This window comes from Hakea prostrata, chromosome 3, assembly GCF_041222555.1.
Source record: "Hakea prostrata isolate BN-2017 chromosome 3, UWA_Hpros_2, whole genome shotgun sequence".
Lineage (NCBI taxonomy): Eukaryota > Viridiplantae > Streptophyta > Magnoliopsida > Proteales > Proteaceae > Hakea > Hakea prostrata.
This window is the reverse complement of record NC_142602.1, coordinates 15,276,242-15,292,396: the sequence shown is the minus strand read 5'-3', so window position 1 is coordinate 15,292,396 and position 16,155 is coordinate 15,276,242. Positions and strand designations below refer to the sequence as shown.

The 16,155-nt window shown below is 36.9% G+C and overlaps 3 protein-coding genes across 3 annotated transcripts; all 3 read left to right on the top strand.

The window, feature by feature from the left end:
• The first annotated feature begins 41 nt into the window (after positions 1 to 41).
• Positions 42 to 2,491, top strand: LOC149021126 (uncharacterized). The gene has a single exon (XM_089149377.1). It carries the CDS (start codon positions 293 to 295, stop codon positions 1,586 to 1,588), a length of 1,296 nt encoding a protein of 431 aa, XP_089005503.1. The 5' UTR covers positions 42 to 292; the 3' UTR covers positions 1,589 to 2,491.
• A 2,424-nt stretch (positions 2,492 to 4,915) lies between these two features.
• Positions 4,916 to 5,338, top strand: LOC149021125 (S-protein homolog 19-like). The gene has a single exon (XM_089147429.1). It carries the CDS (start codon positions 4,916 to 4,918, stop codon positions 5,336 to 5,338), a length of 423 nt encoding a protein of 140 aa, XP_089003555.1.
• A 2,049-nt stretch (positions 5,339 to 7,387) lies between these two features.
• LOC149021124 (S-protein homolog 19-like) lies at positions 7,388 to 7,801 on the top strand. The gene has a single exon (XM_089147428.1). The coding sequence runs from the start codon at positions 7,388 to 7,390 to the stop codon at positions 7,799 to 7,801; it is 414 nt and encodes a 137-aa protein (XP_089003554.1).
• Positions 7,802 to 16,155: the final 8,354 nt, after the last annotated feature.

The following is a 16,155-nucleotide window of genomic DNA, read 5'->3' as shown; positions in this document are numbered from 1 at the left end:
TTTAATTAATCATAGTTTATTGTCCCCGCACGTGATAGAGCGATAGATGATGATATTTGTCTTTTGTTTATATAAATACTCTTGGAATCATTCACATGGAAGTTTCATTTATGGAAACAAAATTCCACATGTCATCGCTTGACGGTGCTTCAAGTCAAGTAAGGGTCTCACCTTCCATCTCCCAGTCTCTCTTCTTCTGTTCCAGGTCGTGGTGTTTTTGCTGTTCGAGGTAGGAGAAGAAGAGTAAAAACCAGAGAGAAGTGGGTAGTTGCAGTGGAATGTATTAAAAACGATGATGGTGGTGGTGGAGAAGGGAGCAGGCGGCGATGGCGGCGGTGGTGGTGGGGTAGTAGACGATATGGGAGAAGGGATGCTGCGATGCAACGACCATCCTTACAGGAATAACCCTGGAGGGATCTGTGCTTTTTGTCTGCAAGAGAAGCTCGGTAAGCTTATCTCCTCTTCCAAATCTGTCCCTTCTTTCCCTTCCTCTTCTTCTTCCTCGCCTGATTTCAGGTCTGAGGGTGGTGGTGGTGTTGGTGTTGGTGTTGGTGGTCTCGCTGGTTCTTCTTCCATCTCTTTCTTAGTTCCTCATTCATCAACATTCACAAACCCTACCATCAACAACAGCCACAGTAATGGTGGTTATTCTGGTTCCCATCATTCGAGGCGAGCACGGATGGTTCCCTTCGTCTCACACCAGAACGATAAAGCTAAGAAGGTGTTGATGGGCAGCTCCGATGCTAGTCTGGTACTTGAAAGAAGCAAATCGACTTCTGTTCGGAGACGGCAGTTCTTCGATGCTAACGAGTACAGTCCGAGAAAGAAGAAGTTCTGGTCTTTCTTGAACCTGACCACCAGAAAACGAAGCAACAGAGATGGTCGAGATGGTGAATCCACAACCACCACTCAGTCAGCAACATCGGCGGTAACAGTAGCAGCAACATCTGGAAAAGACAAGGGAGTGGAGTCTTCATCATCAACCATGAGAGGTGATTATGTAGACGATGACGAAAGCCCTAACAGTAGCCACACCTCGTCTTCATCGTTCGGCCGCAAAGTTGCCAGATCCAGATCTGTTGGCTGTGGTAGTAGAAGCTTCTCCGGTGACTTCCTCGAGAGAATCTCTACTGGATTCGGTGACTGTACGCTGAGAAGAGTTGAATCACAGAGGGAAGCGAAACCTAAAAGCGTCCTCCATCACCATCGTGGCGCACCAGCAGGTGACGAAGCTCAGCGTATCAAGGAACGAGTCAAATGCGGTGGTATCTTCGGAGGATTCTCATCCTCTTACTGGCAGCAATCTTCATCTGCAGCAGCAGCAGTAGTAGTAGCAGCAGCTCCACCTCACAGTCGAAGTAAGAGCCGTGGCTGGACTTTCGCCAGCCCCATGAGAGCCTTCACCAAGCCTTCTTCTTCTTCTTCTTCAAAGCCCAATGATAAAGACAGTAGTAGAAGAGATGTGCAGGTTACACCTAGCAAAGAATCCACCGCCGCCGGCAGTGGCGGGGGCATGAACACGACCACCACGAGCGAAACCAATCCAAACCTCTCCGCCATTCCTTCCCTGTTGACGGTGCGGGTCTAAACGTAGCTTTGATTTCTTCTGCAACAAATACAAAATTCATGTTTGTTCATTTGTTTGTTTGATCGTTGGTTCTTCACTAAGATCATGTTAGAATTTACTCAAGATTTACAGATTTCAATCCAGATTAACCCTATTTTTCATACACGGAGTTGTTTTGGAGATGAGTCGACTCAGTCCGATTTAGAGTTATTTAAAGGTGCTGCTCTATATAGAGTGCTTCACGTTTAACACTTGTCAGTGTAGCCTCACCGTACGCTGTCGCTGCCCTGCTGCCCTGCTGCCCTGCTGCCCTGCGTCTGCTATCTGCAAAGCCCCCACCAACCAGTGAGCAGTCCCATCTCTCACGTTAGCTTCTATTGTCGTTATCCTGTGAAGCTATCATGGAATCTCTCTGATCATGCATTTAATAAAATGAAATTTAATGGCTTGTTTTGCTCCACTCTCTCTCTCTTTCTCTCTCTATTGCATTGACTGTATGTCTGTATGTATCTGTAATTTTTTTATATATTTTTTATTATAGCCTTCACCTGTCCAGCTGTCCTGCTCTCTTCTTTTTAGAGTTATTCCTTCGAAAGCTGATATTCTCTTTAGTAAATTTACGCTGATAGATAATTCGTAATAGTAGCAATTGGGAGTTTTATAAATGAGAAGCCACTTGTGTAGTGTGATGTTATTATAGTAACGTTTGACCTGACCTGACCTGACCAGACCATATGCCATGTGAAACACTAGTAGAGGTTTGTCCAGTCCAGGTGGCACTGTTTACTGTGCACGCCTCGTCTTAAAATTCCTGGTTCGAAGTCCCACCTTCATTTTTGGGAAACTGCAACGTTAACATCGGTATTCGGTAGCGGTAGTTTATTAATTTTCGTCTTATTTAGCGTAGAAGAGGGAGGTGGATAGAGTTTTAATGCGCAGCGCTGTAATGAGTGGTCGACGTCGACCCCTCATTTCGTATGTGTGTGTGGACCACTATGGTTGATGGTGATTATATGGCTGTTGCATTAAATGTGAAATACCGATGTTGAACCCCGGATGTGACCTTTGCATGGAAGGGTATTTGCTTCAGTCTTGCATTTACGGTCACGTGAGATAACTCGAATCGTGGGATTGGAATTTCAGATCTAACGGTGTGGAACCCACACCTTAACTTTGCTTGACGTTAGTGCACATGATTGAAGCAATTTCGGGCATGGAAGCTGATTGCGTGATTGGGTTTGTAAGGGGGACCATGGATCATGAGAATGGATAAGGGCTACCACTGCCCCCATTGAGCAAGAGGAACAAGTGAACAATCCAGAGTATTTCGTACACCGTCGTGCTCTCATTGTGGAAAATTACACTCTCAAAGGGGCCAAAATGACACTCTCCTTCGATGGAGGAGAAATGCAGATGGTGCTGTGGTGGCTAGGCGTCTGTAGTCAAAAGAAAATGGAATCTTGTGGATGTTGATGGGTTTGGTTAGGATTACAATCAAAGACAGGATCCTCAACACGCAAAATTTGCGCCAAAAATTGGGTGTTATTGATGGAATATCTTAGGAGCTTGGCACAAATTAAGCTGTGTGAAAGTTCCTGCCTTCTTGGTGGTGGGGTGTTTTCTAATGTGATAATGAATGGACTATATTTTTGCATCTTGACAAATTTAGGGTATACCCAGCCAAGTTTGTGCCTTCCACCCTTTTTGTCAATGGCAATTATGGAATCAGCTACGGTTTTGATCTTGTTAAGGTACTCTAAATGTCTAATTGTGGAATTCCCTATTGCACTTGAAATTCTTTACTTTAATGGGTGGAGGATTGTGCTTCTCTTACATTTTCTCATCACGTGTATAAGAGGTGATTCATTTATGCCCGCTTGTGCTCTCTTTTATCAATTTTTAGAGATGGACTCCTCTCTTAAATTTATGATGTTCATAGTCTTTTACTACTGTGGAGTGTGGACAATCCCAATAATTGATTTGTTGTTGAAGTAATTCAAAAAAGGAATCCCATAATTCATATCATTGACTAAGGGTGCCAAGGGGGGGGGGTGGAAAGGGGGGGGGGGGGGGGGGCCCACCCCCCAAACCCACAAAAGGGGGTAAAGCGGGGGGGGCGGGGCGGCCCTCCCCCCCGCCCACCCCAGGTAGGAAAGAAGTACTTCGTTCCACTCCCACCCCACCTTATTCCAAAAAAAAAACGCCTGAGGGTAGAACAAGAATATGCGAAGATAGGGACTCATTGGAAGTAGCATTAATGCAAGCACCATAAAATGCTCCGCTTATGCCAAGCATGAAATGCTAGGTTTGGAGTTGTTGTGATTGTAGAGTCCGCTGCAGTGCTGGTGGGTTATAGGTAGTGCGGTAGAAGAGTTGTCTACATAGGGCATTAGGTTGCAGTTGATGAAAATCGATTATAGCCAACACAGAGCTGTTCTAGTGATGAAACCAACACCTCTTAGTAAAGACTCTTGCTAAGGCATATTAATATCCCCATCCTCCAACTTAATAAAGCCCCTTTGTACAAAAAGAAGAAAAAAAAAAAGAAAAAAAGTCACCGAATTTTGGCTGATTTGGTGAGTATCAAAATTTTTTCCCAAACGGAACCAAGATAAGCAAAAAATGGCCGAAATATCGGCGATATCTCGTTATAAATGTCGCCGATGATTTTTTACGATATTTTTGGCAATTTCTCTCTCATTTCTATAACGAAATCTTCAAAGTCAATGAACAATCTTACCAATTCTATCTCAATGATTCAAGCCTCAAAAGACAATAATGCCAAATGTGATTAAGGAGTAGAATTTACATAAAATAATTTCTAAAAATAATTCAAATTAAGAAGATATTTTGTAACAAAATTTTCAAGATTAATGAACAATATTATCAATTATATCTCAGTGATTTAGGCTTTAAAAGACAACATCAATGTTCTTAGATAAGACTCATAAGAGTATATACATGAAAACATTTATGGAAACAATTCAAATTTTGAAGGGATTTTGTAATAAGATCTTCAAGGTCAATGGAAATCTTTTCAATTATGTTCTAATTATTTAGGCCTCAGAAGGTAACATATTAAGTGTGGTTAAGAAAGAAAATTTGCATGAAAAAACTTATAAGAAATCATTCAAATTTATCAAATATTGACATCAAATTAGGCTATACACTAAATGACCTAAAATACTCCCAAAAAAGGTTCAAAAATATTTTTTTTCTAATTATGTAGACACGGGAAAAACACAATCCTCTACCCGCACAATTGATGATCCGGACTCCAAAACAGTTTTGTATATAGGATTATAGTTGCCATAAACTTTTAACAAATAGAAATCATAAACTTCCCCAATGGCAAAACTGGTTCTTGTTGCTTCTCTACTGGTTCTGCTCTCTTTGCTTGGATCACACTCAGTTTTTGCCGCCTACTGGAAGGAAGTAGCGGTGCATATCTTTAACGATCTGGGACCGAATAAGCCATTGCATCTCCATTGCTATGCGGATGATGATCTGGGTGAGCAAACCATTGTTTACAATGGACAATATCATTTTTCTATCAGGTTCAAAACTGACGTTCTTTTAACAAATGGTACTTGTGAAATGTCATGGGAGAGATCACCAGGGGTCAAAGTATCTGGTAAATTTGATGTCTATGTGTATAAAAGAGATGATTCAGTGTGTGATAAGGAATGCATGCGTATAGCCAATCCAAATGGTATATTTTCTTTTGTTGATGGCAAACCCCTTACAAAGCTGTTTGACTGGCCAAACTGAGCGAGAGAGATTAGAGAGAAATAATGTGCTTTTGCTGCTTGTGTGCGTCTCTGTGATGATATCTGGGTGATTTTGAATTGTGTATGAGCAAAATAAAGGTAATGGATTAGTGGTTTCAGAGACAATGTGCTTTTTCTCTGTGTGCATTTCTGTGAACTTTGTGTTTGTAAATCTCATCTCTCCATGATAAAACAGGGCAAGACTCGGATCTAATCACTCTGTTCTTTGCATTTGGTTTCTGATTTTATTACTGCTCGCATTGATTTTGATTTCTAATTTATGGAATTTGTATCAGAATTCATTTGTATCTTACTCGTTTAAGATAACTATTTGAGTTGCCTGAGGCCCCTGACCCTGTGAACTAGCGCGTCTTTGGAATTGCCATGATTATGTGAGTCAAAATGTTAGGGAAAAAAAAACATCAAAAAGTTGAATTTTTTAAGTAATGTTCTGGATTTTTATTTGCGACAACAGACAGTTAAAAGGATTTAATATCAAATTTATAAAGCAAAACCCCTAGCTCTACTTGATCCTAAACTCCTAATTTTGCAAGCACTAATTATATAAATCTGGATCGTTTGCTTCCAATGAAAACTTTCCCAAGTTGACTTGAAGATGGAATCATAGTTTCAATTTGGGGATTCCATCTTAACAAGAACTCGCATGATCAAACCGGTAAGTATCTTTCATGGTTGTAGCAATAATTACAAAATATCCTTTGATATCAATCTTCCATTTTTGCTAACTAGAGCTAGATCCAACTGAAAAATAATATAATTTTTCAAAAACTCTAAGAACAAGTTGCAATTTCTGCCATTTTTTGATCATGAATTTTTTTTCGGAATAAAAATTATAGTGTTATTAAATAGATAATATATATTAAATATAATGAAGAAAATTAGGACAAGATGAGTTCAACTCTTCTATTGAATTATTCATTACAAATTTTGTTAGTACGTATGATTGAAGCAATTTGGGCATAGAAGCTAATTGCGTGATTGGGTTCGCAAGTGGGGGACCATGGAACATGAGTATGGGTAAGGGCCGCCACTGCCACATTGCCTAAGAGGAACAAGTGAACAACCCAAAATATTTTCGTACGCGGTCACTCATGCTCTCATTGGGAAAAATGACACTTTCCCCCTTTGATGGAGGAAAAATGAAGATGGTGTTTTGGTGGCTAGGCGGAGTCAATGAAACTAGAATCTTGTTGTGGATGTAGATGGGTTTGGTTAGGATTACAATCAAAGACAAGATCCTGAAAACACAAAATTTGCTCCAAAAATTGAGTGTTATTCAAGGAATATTGTAAGAGATTGGCACAAATTAAGCTCTGTGAAAGTTCCTGGTGATGAGTTTTTTTTTTTTTTGGTACACAAGGTTTTATTAAGCCGGAGATGGGAATATTAATATGCCTCAGCAATAATCGAATCCACAACCTCTTCACTAAGAGGTGTTGGTTTCACCACTAGAACAGCTCTGCGTTGGCAATGAGGTGTTTTCTACCGTGATAATGAATGAACTATATTGTGCATCAAGACAATTAAGGGTGTACCCAGCCAAGACCTTTTTGTCAATGGCAATAATGGAATCAGCTATGGTTTTGACATTGTCAAGGTACCCTAATAAATGTCTAATTGTAGAATCCCCTATTGCACTGTGAAATTCTTTACTTCAATGTGTGGAGGATTGTGCTTTTCTCACATTATCCCATCACGTGTATTAGAAGCGATTCATTTATGCCTGTCTATGCTCTGTTTTATCAATTTTTAGAGATGGGCTTTTCTCCTAAACTTGTGGTGTACATAGTTTTGTACTCCGGGTGGACAATCCAAATTTAGGGCTAAAATGACCTAAAATATCCTTCGAAAAATGCTCAAAAATAATTTTTTTCTAATTATGTCGAAAGACATGAGAAAAACACAAACCTCTACCCTCATAATTGACGGTCAAGACTCCAAAACAGTCTTATATATAGGATTATAGGTGCTACATACTTTTAACAAATAGAAACCATAAACTTCCCCAATCGCATCATCAATGGCAAAAATGGTTCTTGTTGCTTCCCTTCTGGTTCTGCTCTCTTTGCTCGAATCACGTTCAGTTTTAGCCGCCTACTGGAAGGAAGTAGGGTTGCATATCTTTAATGATCTGGGACCGAATAAGATATTGAATCTCCATTGCCATGGATTGAATGATCTGGGTCAGAAAGCCATTGTTTACAATGGACAGTTTTATTTTTCTTTGAGGATCAAAACTGATGTTCTTTCCACAACTGGTACTTGTGAAATGTGGTGGGAGAGATCACCAGGGGTCAAAGTATCTGGTAAATTTGATGTCTATGTGTTTAAAAGAGATGATGCTCTGTGTGATAAGGAATGCTTGCGTATAGTCAATCAAAATGGTATATTTTCTTTTGCTGACGGCAAACCCCTTACAAAGCTTTTTGACTGGCCAAAATGAGCTACAGAGAATAGAGAGAAATAATGTGCTTTTGCTGCTTGTGTTCGTCTCTGTGATGCTATGTCCAACTGTGTTGTGGATCAACTAGCTAGGAAGGCCTTCTTGGTTCAGGGTCCAAGTTATTGGTCATGTTCCTCTGATTGGATTCTGAGTCTTTGTTCAGATTCCAATCCTGTTTCTTAATGAAAGTTTGATTATTTTGGGGTGAAGGTATGAGCAAAATAAATGTTGGATTATTTCAGTGTGTTTGCACTTGTCTGTAAACTTTGTGTATGTATGATAAAATAGGGTGAGACTCAGATCTAATCTTCTTTGTATTTGGTTATTTAATTTTATTACTGCTTGCATTGGTTTGAATTTCTAATTTATGGAATTTGTATCAGAAATTCATATGGATAGTAGTCGTTTAAAATCACTGTGGATAGTAGTCGTTTAAAATCACTGGGAGTTGAATTTTATTTGAACGGACTGTCGAGAATGTGCCATGCGTACAAAAACCAATTTAGCGGTCTCTAATTAGAAGGGCAGGGTTAGGTTGTAAATGCAACTTTCTATTTTTACATTAAAGGATTTAATATTTTACAAATTTACAAAATAAAACTCTTAGCTCTACTCGATCATAAATTCCAATTTTTGCAAGCAATAATTATAGAAATCTGGATCGTTTGCTTCCAACTGAAAATATTCCCAAGTTGACTTGAAGATGGATCCATAGTTTTAACTCGGGATTCTATCTGAAAAAGAACTCATATGATCAAACTGGTAAGAATCTTTCTTGGTTGTAGCGATAATCACAAAATATCCTTTAATATCAGTCCTTCATTTTTGCTAGATAGATCAAACTGAAACATAATATAATTTTTCAGGAACTCCAAGAACAAGTTCCAACCATGCAAGTTTTATTCTTCCCCTTTTTTTTTTTTTTTTTTTTTTTTTTTTGGTTTTGGGTAAAGGCCATAGAAGATTAAAAGCCTGCAAAACCTTAGGCTTCTCACATCACTGCTCTGAAAAAAAGATGAAACATCTTAGATTCAAACTATGAAGACATGAAACCCACTTTAACATTAGGGTATCAAATGAAGAATCAAAATCATGGATTTATAACATGATTTTTCCAAATTAATAATCCTAAAGATGAAACCATGTTTTGGTATAAAAATTCATCTCTCCTTGCGATTAAGTTGCAAAAGACAAAACCAAGTTGATAGCGGTAATCTCCAATAGGGTTTGCAAAATAGGAAAATAGGTGTTTAGGGTCGAGTAGAGCTAGGGATTTCTTTCTTTGCAAATTTGTAAAATATTAAATCCTTAAGTGTAACAAAAAAAGAATGTCATATTTACAACACAACCCCCACCTTTTAATTAGAGACCATCCAATTCATTTTTATACACGTGGCTCAATCTTGACAGCCTACTACAATCTGCAGCCGGTGCAACAAATAAAAATCCATAGCATTCATACCTCTGTGTGATTCTTGATTCTAATGTTAATTGTTTAAAAAAAAATTGAATGTTCATTAAAATTTGGATTCATGAATTAATGGATTTGAAATCTGGCGAATGAAGTTACTAAACCCACTCTTGATTTTGCTTATGCTTGTCCTAACCCTAAGTTCGAGTCCATCCTAAATTGAATCAGCTTTTTTTTCTTTTTTTTTTTTTTCTTCGACCTTAATTTCAAAAGTTTTGGTTTTATACTTTTATTTAAGAACCCTTATTTGCTTATGTGAGGATTTTTTTTTTTATAAATAGAAGTCAAATTATAAAGGAAAAAGAGGAATAATGGACAACTTGATATTTCTCCACCTTTCTTTCTTTCTTTTTTGGTGCTTTGCTGCTGAATGGGCCAAAGAATTTGTCAATACCTTTTGTCTCTGTATGGTAATGTGAAGTTAACCATTCAATTGAGCTCATGAATGGTTGTGAGGCATTCTACGTTTGTAACACACAACCATGAAACCTTTATTCATTGTACTGATACCATAGTTGTTGTTAAATCACTTTCCATCTACACCTTTAGAATTTTAGTGCTCTAGTTCCTTCGAAACTCGAAATTGTTTGGGTCATGCGCATTAACGTCAAGCCGAGATTTTGGACCGTTGGATCTGAAATCTCAGTTGAAATTGAATCTCGATTGTTAAATCTCAATGGTCGAGATCTAAATTTCGACCGAAATTCTAATTTGACGGTCTATAGTGTTTGGCTTATTAATGCGCAGGACCCAAGCAAAGTCCTTAATGCGCAGGACCCAAACAAAGTCCTTTCAAATTTACTAAGACTGCACAAATTTTCACCTCATGATTATACCTAACCCCAAGAATACCTGGAAGTTATCCACCATTCTATTTCCTTAAAACAGGAAGAAGAAGAAGAAATCCACTAGTCTTGTATTATTCCACCGACACCTCCATTGCCTAGTTTCATATGTAGGGAGTGAAAAACATTCATTTCACTATTATTATACATATGATGTCTTTTATATTTCAAAAAAGCTAAACATACTTCTTCTTTTTTGTAAAAAAGGGTCTATATATTAACGCATAACCCACACAAGACATCCAGATTACAAAGCTCAAGAAACCTAGGATCCAACAGAGGCAAAAGAGTCCGACACGCAACGACACAGTCTTACCAACAAAGAAATCTGCTACAACATTACACTCTCTTTTAACATGAAAAAACAAGAGAAGCTAGACATACTTATGATAAATACTTTGTAAGAACTTCTTTAAGATTTTGATCTAGTTTTCTTTGATCATTTTCTATTTGTAGTTGTCACATTAACTGTCCTACCCCCTCATGCACTCTGGATTACCTGCAAATGTCGAACTCAATAATTGAATGATGATTTGATGTCAATGGCCCTGGTTTGACTCTCTGTACTCTAATTGAGCACTACACATATGTTCAATGGACAACACCTGTATGAAGAAGGACCAATATCAGGTCCATTTCTTACAAGGAAATGGATAGGAAATGGATGGTCCATTTCCTTGTAGATGTGTGCCATGTGTTCTAAAATCACATCAAATGGTTGAAATTCATTTATCAGTCACATCAATACTCTTTGATGTGACTGATAAATGAATTTCAACCATTTGATGTGATGTTAGAACACATGGCACACATCTACAAGGAAATAATGGTCCATTTCTAACAAGAAATCAGAAATGAACATGATAAATTTCCGTATGAAGAGGGTTGTTTAAGGAAATAGAAAGGACAGGTGTTGGCACATGAGTGCTTACTAGTAAAAAAAACAGAGGAAATCACCTATTCAGGGTGATATTACTTTACCCAGAATTCCTCTCTACCTTCTCTTCTCTTTTCCTCTCTCCCTTTATTAACCTTTTCTTTATCTACCTTCCTATAAAAACAAAATCCATTGCCACCTAGCCTCACCTCAACCATCAATTCAACCTAAACCACCATATAAGTAACTCTAAATTGTGAAAGAGAAAGAGGAAGAGAAGGGAAAATGACTGGGTACTCAAAGATCAAAGGCTTGAGCACAACCAAATCCAGATCTATAGATTTTGCAGACATCAACTCTTTTCCTGAAAGCCCCAAAATTGTTGTAGTTCCTTCTTCCAAACCCCAAGAACCAAAACAAGTAAGTGACCTGATCAAACCCAAGAACCCACTTGAGCCATTTCCAGAGCAAGAAGAACATGAAGATGGACAGAGATTTGGAGTCATCCTGAACAGAAGCTATTCTGTTTCTGCAGTTCCTCGGAGATTAAGAGCAGAGAAGAACAACATAAGGGCACTTCAATCTGGAGTGAGAAGGGTATTCTCTATGAGGAGATCTTCTTCAATTTCAGATGGGTACTCCAAGATCCATGACCAAAGCAGTCCAGCTTGCTCTCCCACTGATGATGATGATGATGGTATGATCACCATGAAAACCAGATCCAAGAAGTCTAAAGGCAAGATCTTTAAAGCATGTAAGAAACTTTTTGGACTTTAATTTTTGTTCATCTGTTATCTTGTTGTCCTCTCCCTAGTTTCAGAGATGACTTGGGAAAGAGTTGTTACAGGCTTTTTGTTCTTGCCCTTTGAGTTTGATATGTGGAAATAATCATCATAAGTGAAACCTACATCATAATTCTATCATCTTTTTTGCTTTGAATCTCTACTGTTTGCCTCTCTGTGTCTCTGCATCACATTGGATTCTACTTTTTTTCTCAAGTCAGTTCAGTATTACTTGGCATATGGGCAAAGTTTGATCCGAGGAATTGAATGAGGACCACGAAATATAATAGTAGATAAACATTTTCCAGAAGTCAAACTTAAGAATCTGGTCAAGAGAGTTAGACCACCATGGCTGTGTTGATGAAGTGTGGATTCTTGCATGTGTTTTCTGCAAAAAAACATGTGAAGGAGCTGAGCTTCACAGAAGCTGCTACTGTGTTTCTACCGGTTTCTATAATCGTTGCAGTGAAACGAGGATTCATTTCTTACCAAAGAAAAATAAGAAATGAAGATACGGTCAACAGGTCCCATTATTTATTTATTTGTTTATAATTTACTTCATATTGATTTTAGTGAAATTCTTTATTATTAAATCTTTCTATATTCATTTTTTGGCAAGAAATTTTTTCTATAATCACTCTTATGCTTTGTGTATTATCTCCAAGGCTTAATTCAATCAAATACCCCCCCCCCCCCCCCCAAAAAAAAAAAAATCAAATACTATGACCGCACCATGTGTACTAATTCGAATCCAACGGTGTTAATTGAAAGTACAGGGGTGTTGGTAAATGTGGTTTTATTCTTTATATTTAAAGGTTTTAAGTTTTTAAATTTACAAACAAAAACCCGTCTCTCAAACCCGACTTTAAACCTCATTTTCATACCAGAAAACTTAGTAGCTAAATAGCTGTTGTAGATTTTAGACAGATAACATTTCCTCTCTGTTCATGTTAATGTGAGTTTAAACAGAAGAATGACTCGTCACAGGTTGAATTGAAGCAAAAGAAGTTTTTACAAGAATTAAAAAAATTCAAAAATCCTGAAAGAAGTAAAATTAAAACAAACCCATGATTCACAACCATAATTTCTAGATTCAAACAAATCGAACAAATAAATAAAAGAAATAGTACCTAGATGTGAACCCCATTTAAAGAAACATTGTTATTAAGAAACCCTTGAATCAAAGAGATAAGCTGAACAGATATAAAAATCAAAATTTAAACAAAGAAAAACACAAGTGTCTTGAAAGGAAGGCAATTCTAATAGTGGGTCATCCCATAGACCTGCCAAAGCCTAGATTGGGGACTCACATAATTTCCACATCGACAAGGTTAGACGATGGTCAAGTTGCCTCCCTGAAGATCGATCAGTCGCCATGCCCCGTCTAGATGCAATCATCCTATACATTGCATACTAAAATCACATCGACTCATCCATAGACAACAATGATAAATTAATATTAGAACATAATAGATCTATGAAGAATGGAGGAGTTTCATTACTTACAAGCTGAGCAGGACAAATGCGAAGAAGAAGTAGAATGTGAAGGTTTAAAAATCAGATTTGAGATGGAGAAGGTTTAAAAATGGGGCATGAGCGAGGGGCTTCTTTTTGTAAATTTGAAAACTTAAAACTGTCAAATATAAAAACTAAAACTATACTAACATACAAACCCTACACTTTCAATTTAGACCATTTGATTTGAATTAGTACACGTGGGGCGATCACAAGCGTTGGCTGCTGGCTGCAACCACTAGCACAAATAAAAATTCCTATGGATCTTGATGCACATAATGGAGGTGATACTCTCTTTTTGTTGCTCAGTAATCTTTGATTGGATTCTAATTGATGTCATTTGTTTAGTCATTATGAATTTTCCTTTTCGAGTTTTTTCTTTTGTTTTGGTAAATCATTTTTGAGTTAAAAGGACAATATTATTATGAAGCCTTGTGGCACTATAATAATGTCACAAATATTTGTCGCTTTTGATAATTTTTCTCTTCATGTAATAAAAAAAATATAGTTTTTTAATTCATCAACAAAGTTTGTTTTTAAGGGTTTGGACTGGTCATTGGTTTTAAATAATTATGATCTCAACTTTGGGCGTTTTAGAGTATCCATGGAAATAACAAATTAATTTCTCAAAATAATATTGGGACACCTTTGTAGGAATGTTTTTGGGAAAATACATGATTAGCCACTTTTAAGTTTTCTTTTATAACCACTCAATGTTTTACTTAACAAAACTAACTAAAACTAAGTTAGAATTTACAAAACTAGCCAAAATAGTAATTTTTAATTCCTTTGATATTTTTAACCCTTAAAACTAATCACATTAAAAAGGGAAAATCACTAATTTTTCATTTCCTTTGGACATTTTTACCCCATATTGGTATGATTAATTTTGGGGATAAAAATGTCCAAATGAATGAAAAATCACTATTTTGACTAATTTTGTAAACCCAAATTCAGTTTTAGTTAGTTTTGTTAAGTGAAACTTTGAGTTGTTAGTTTTGTAAATAAAAACTCAAAACTAGCTAATCAAGTAATTTTCCCAATCTCTTTGAGACTTAATCATCTATTTATGCGTTTTATTATATCAATTTAAAAAGTGAGAATTATTTTGCTGACCTAAACAAGCGTTATATGAGTAAAAGAATGAAATTGTGATCAGATTGGTTAAGTTGGCAACTAATACTTTATGGTACAAGGTTAAGAGTTTAAATATTTTTGGGTCAAGACAGAGGCCACCCTCTTATATTTAAATTATGCATAAATTTACTCCATTCGCCACTAGCACTGATGGCTTTTGTGCAAGCAAGTTAGGGGTAGTTTCGCAATGTAGTCTACTCTAACAATTTTTGTTAAGAGACAGAGAAACTTGAGGGTATTTAAATGAAGAGCAACGTACATATACTACTCTAATTTTTTGTATTATAAACATCCTTGTGTCTGGATCAAATTCAACACCGATGGTTCCTCTAGAAGGAACTCGAATGGTTATTATAGCGCTGGAGTGGGAGGTATAGCTCGTGTTCATCTTTGCCATGTCCTGTTATGCTTTGCCATTTCCAAATCAAATTTGTCTGCTCTCCAAGCTGAAGCTGAAGCCCTCAGAACAACCCTACATCTTGCCATCAAAGAAAACTTAAAGAAAGTCATGTTTGAAGGAGATAATGAAGCAATTATCAACCTGTTGAACCACCAGAAGGATCAGGAACCATGGATAATCAAAAACATCCTTGAAGAAATCCGGTTACTTTTAGAACACTTTGAATCCATTTCCTTTGTTCACACCCCTAGAGAAGGAAACCATGTAGCAGATAAACTTGCTTCACTTGCAAACTCTCAATCTCCTTTATCTTTCATTTCTTTCCCCCCCCCCCCATACTAAACTGGAACTTGTACTTCGATGCCTCTAGGTGCTCTTTTCCTAGAGGATTTCATTTCAAATAAATTTCCCAGTTTACCAAAAAAAAACAAAACATCCTTGTGTCTGTTGATGTTACTTTTAAAATATATGTTTACCAACAAAAATAATTTAAAGATATTAAAAAAATGTATTTATCTTGATGAATCTTCCTATTTGTAAGCCAAAATTGGGAGAGAAAATATAAATGAATGTTGGATTTCCTTATTGCAATAAATTATATCTAGGTCACAAAACAATTAATACCGTCAGAGAAATCAACTAAAATACCCCCCTTTACCTATACCCAGCCTCCCCTCCCAAGCCACTTTACCAAAGATGAGACAGTGGTGTAGTTTTTTATTTTGGGGCGGATGATGTCCAACAAGATGGATGGGTCTGGGGGCTCAATATGGGTGGAGGGATATTTTAGTAATTTTATGAAATAATTTAACTCCACTCAAACGGTATTAGTTGCTTTAGGATATAGAAATAATTTCCGGCACTATGGAGACCTAACATTAGTCTATATTATACTAAGAAGATTTACATGCGAAAAAACATAATAAAAAATAAAATAAAATTCAGGCATGATTGTTCACTTGCTCTTTACTCTCTTTTTGTTTTTTAAGTCAAAATGAGTTTAGACGTAAAGGAAGGCAATAAATAATTATATACAAATTTACTTGGATAATATACAAATTTACGATATATACATAATTTACTCTCAGATGAATTAATCTAGAGTTTCTAAAAGCGATGATGTAAATTTACTCTTTTTTATTATTATTATAATTTATCCAAAAGAAAAATAAATTTGCTATTTTTTCATCTTGCACTTTACCACATTTGTAACTTAATAACACAGTAACACCCACTGGCTTTAGTTTTCGGATCCGGTTCCGAAGTCCGCAAAACCCGTCACCGTGACCCATCAACTTCAACTGTTACGCCCCGGCCGAGTTCACCA

What these genes read in the sequence shown, in the direction of transcription:
- LOC149021124 (XM_089147428.1), top strand. Translation starts at nt 7,388, where the DNA reads ATGGTTCTTGTTGCTTCCCTTCTGGTTCTGCTCTCTTTGCTCGAATCA.
- LOC149021126 (XM_089149377.1), top strand. Translation starts at nt 293, where the DNA reads ATGATGGTGGTGGTGGAGAAGGGAGCAGGCGGCGATGGCGGCGGTGGT.
- LOC149021125 (XM_089147429.1), top strand. Translation starts at nt 4,916, where the DNA reads ATGGCAAAACTGGTTCTTGTTGCTTCTCTACTGGTTCTGCTCTCTTTG.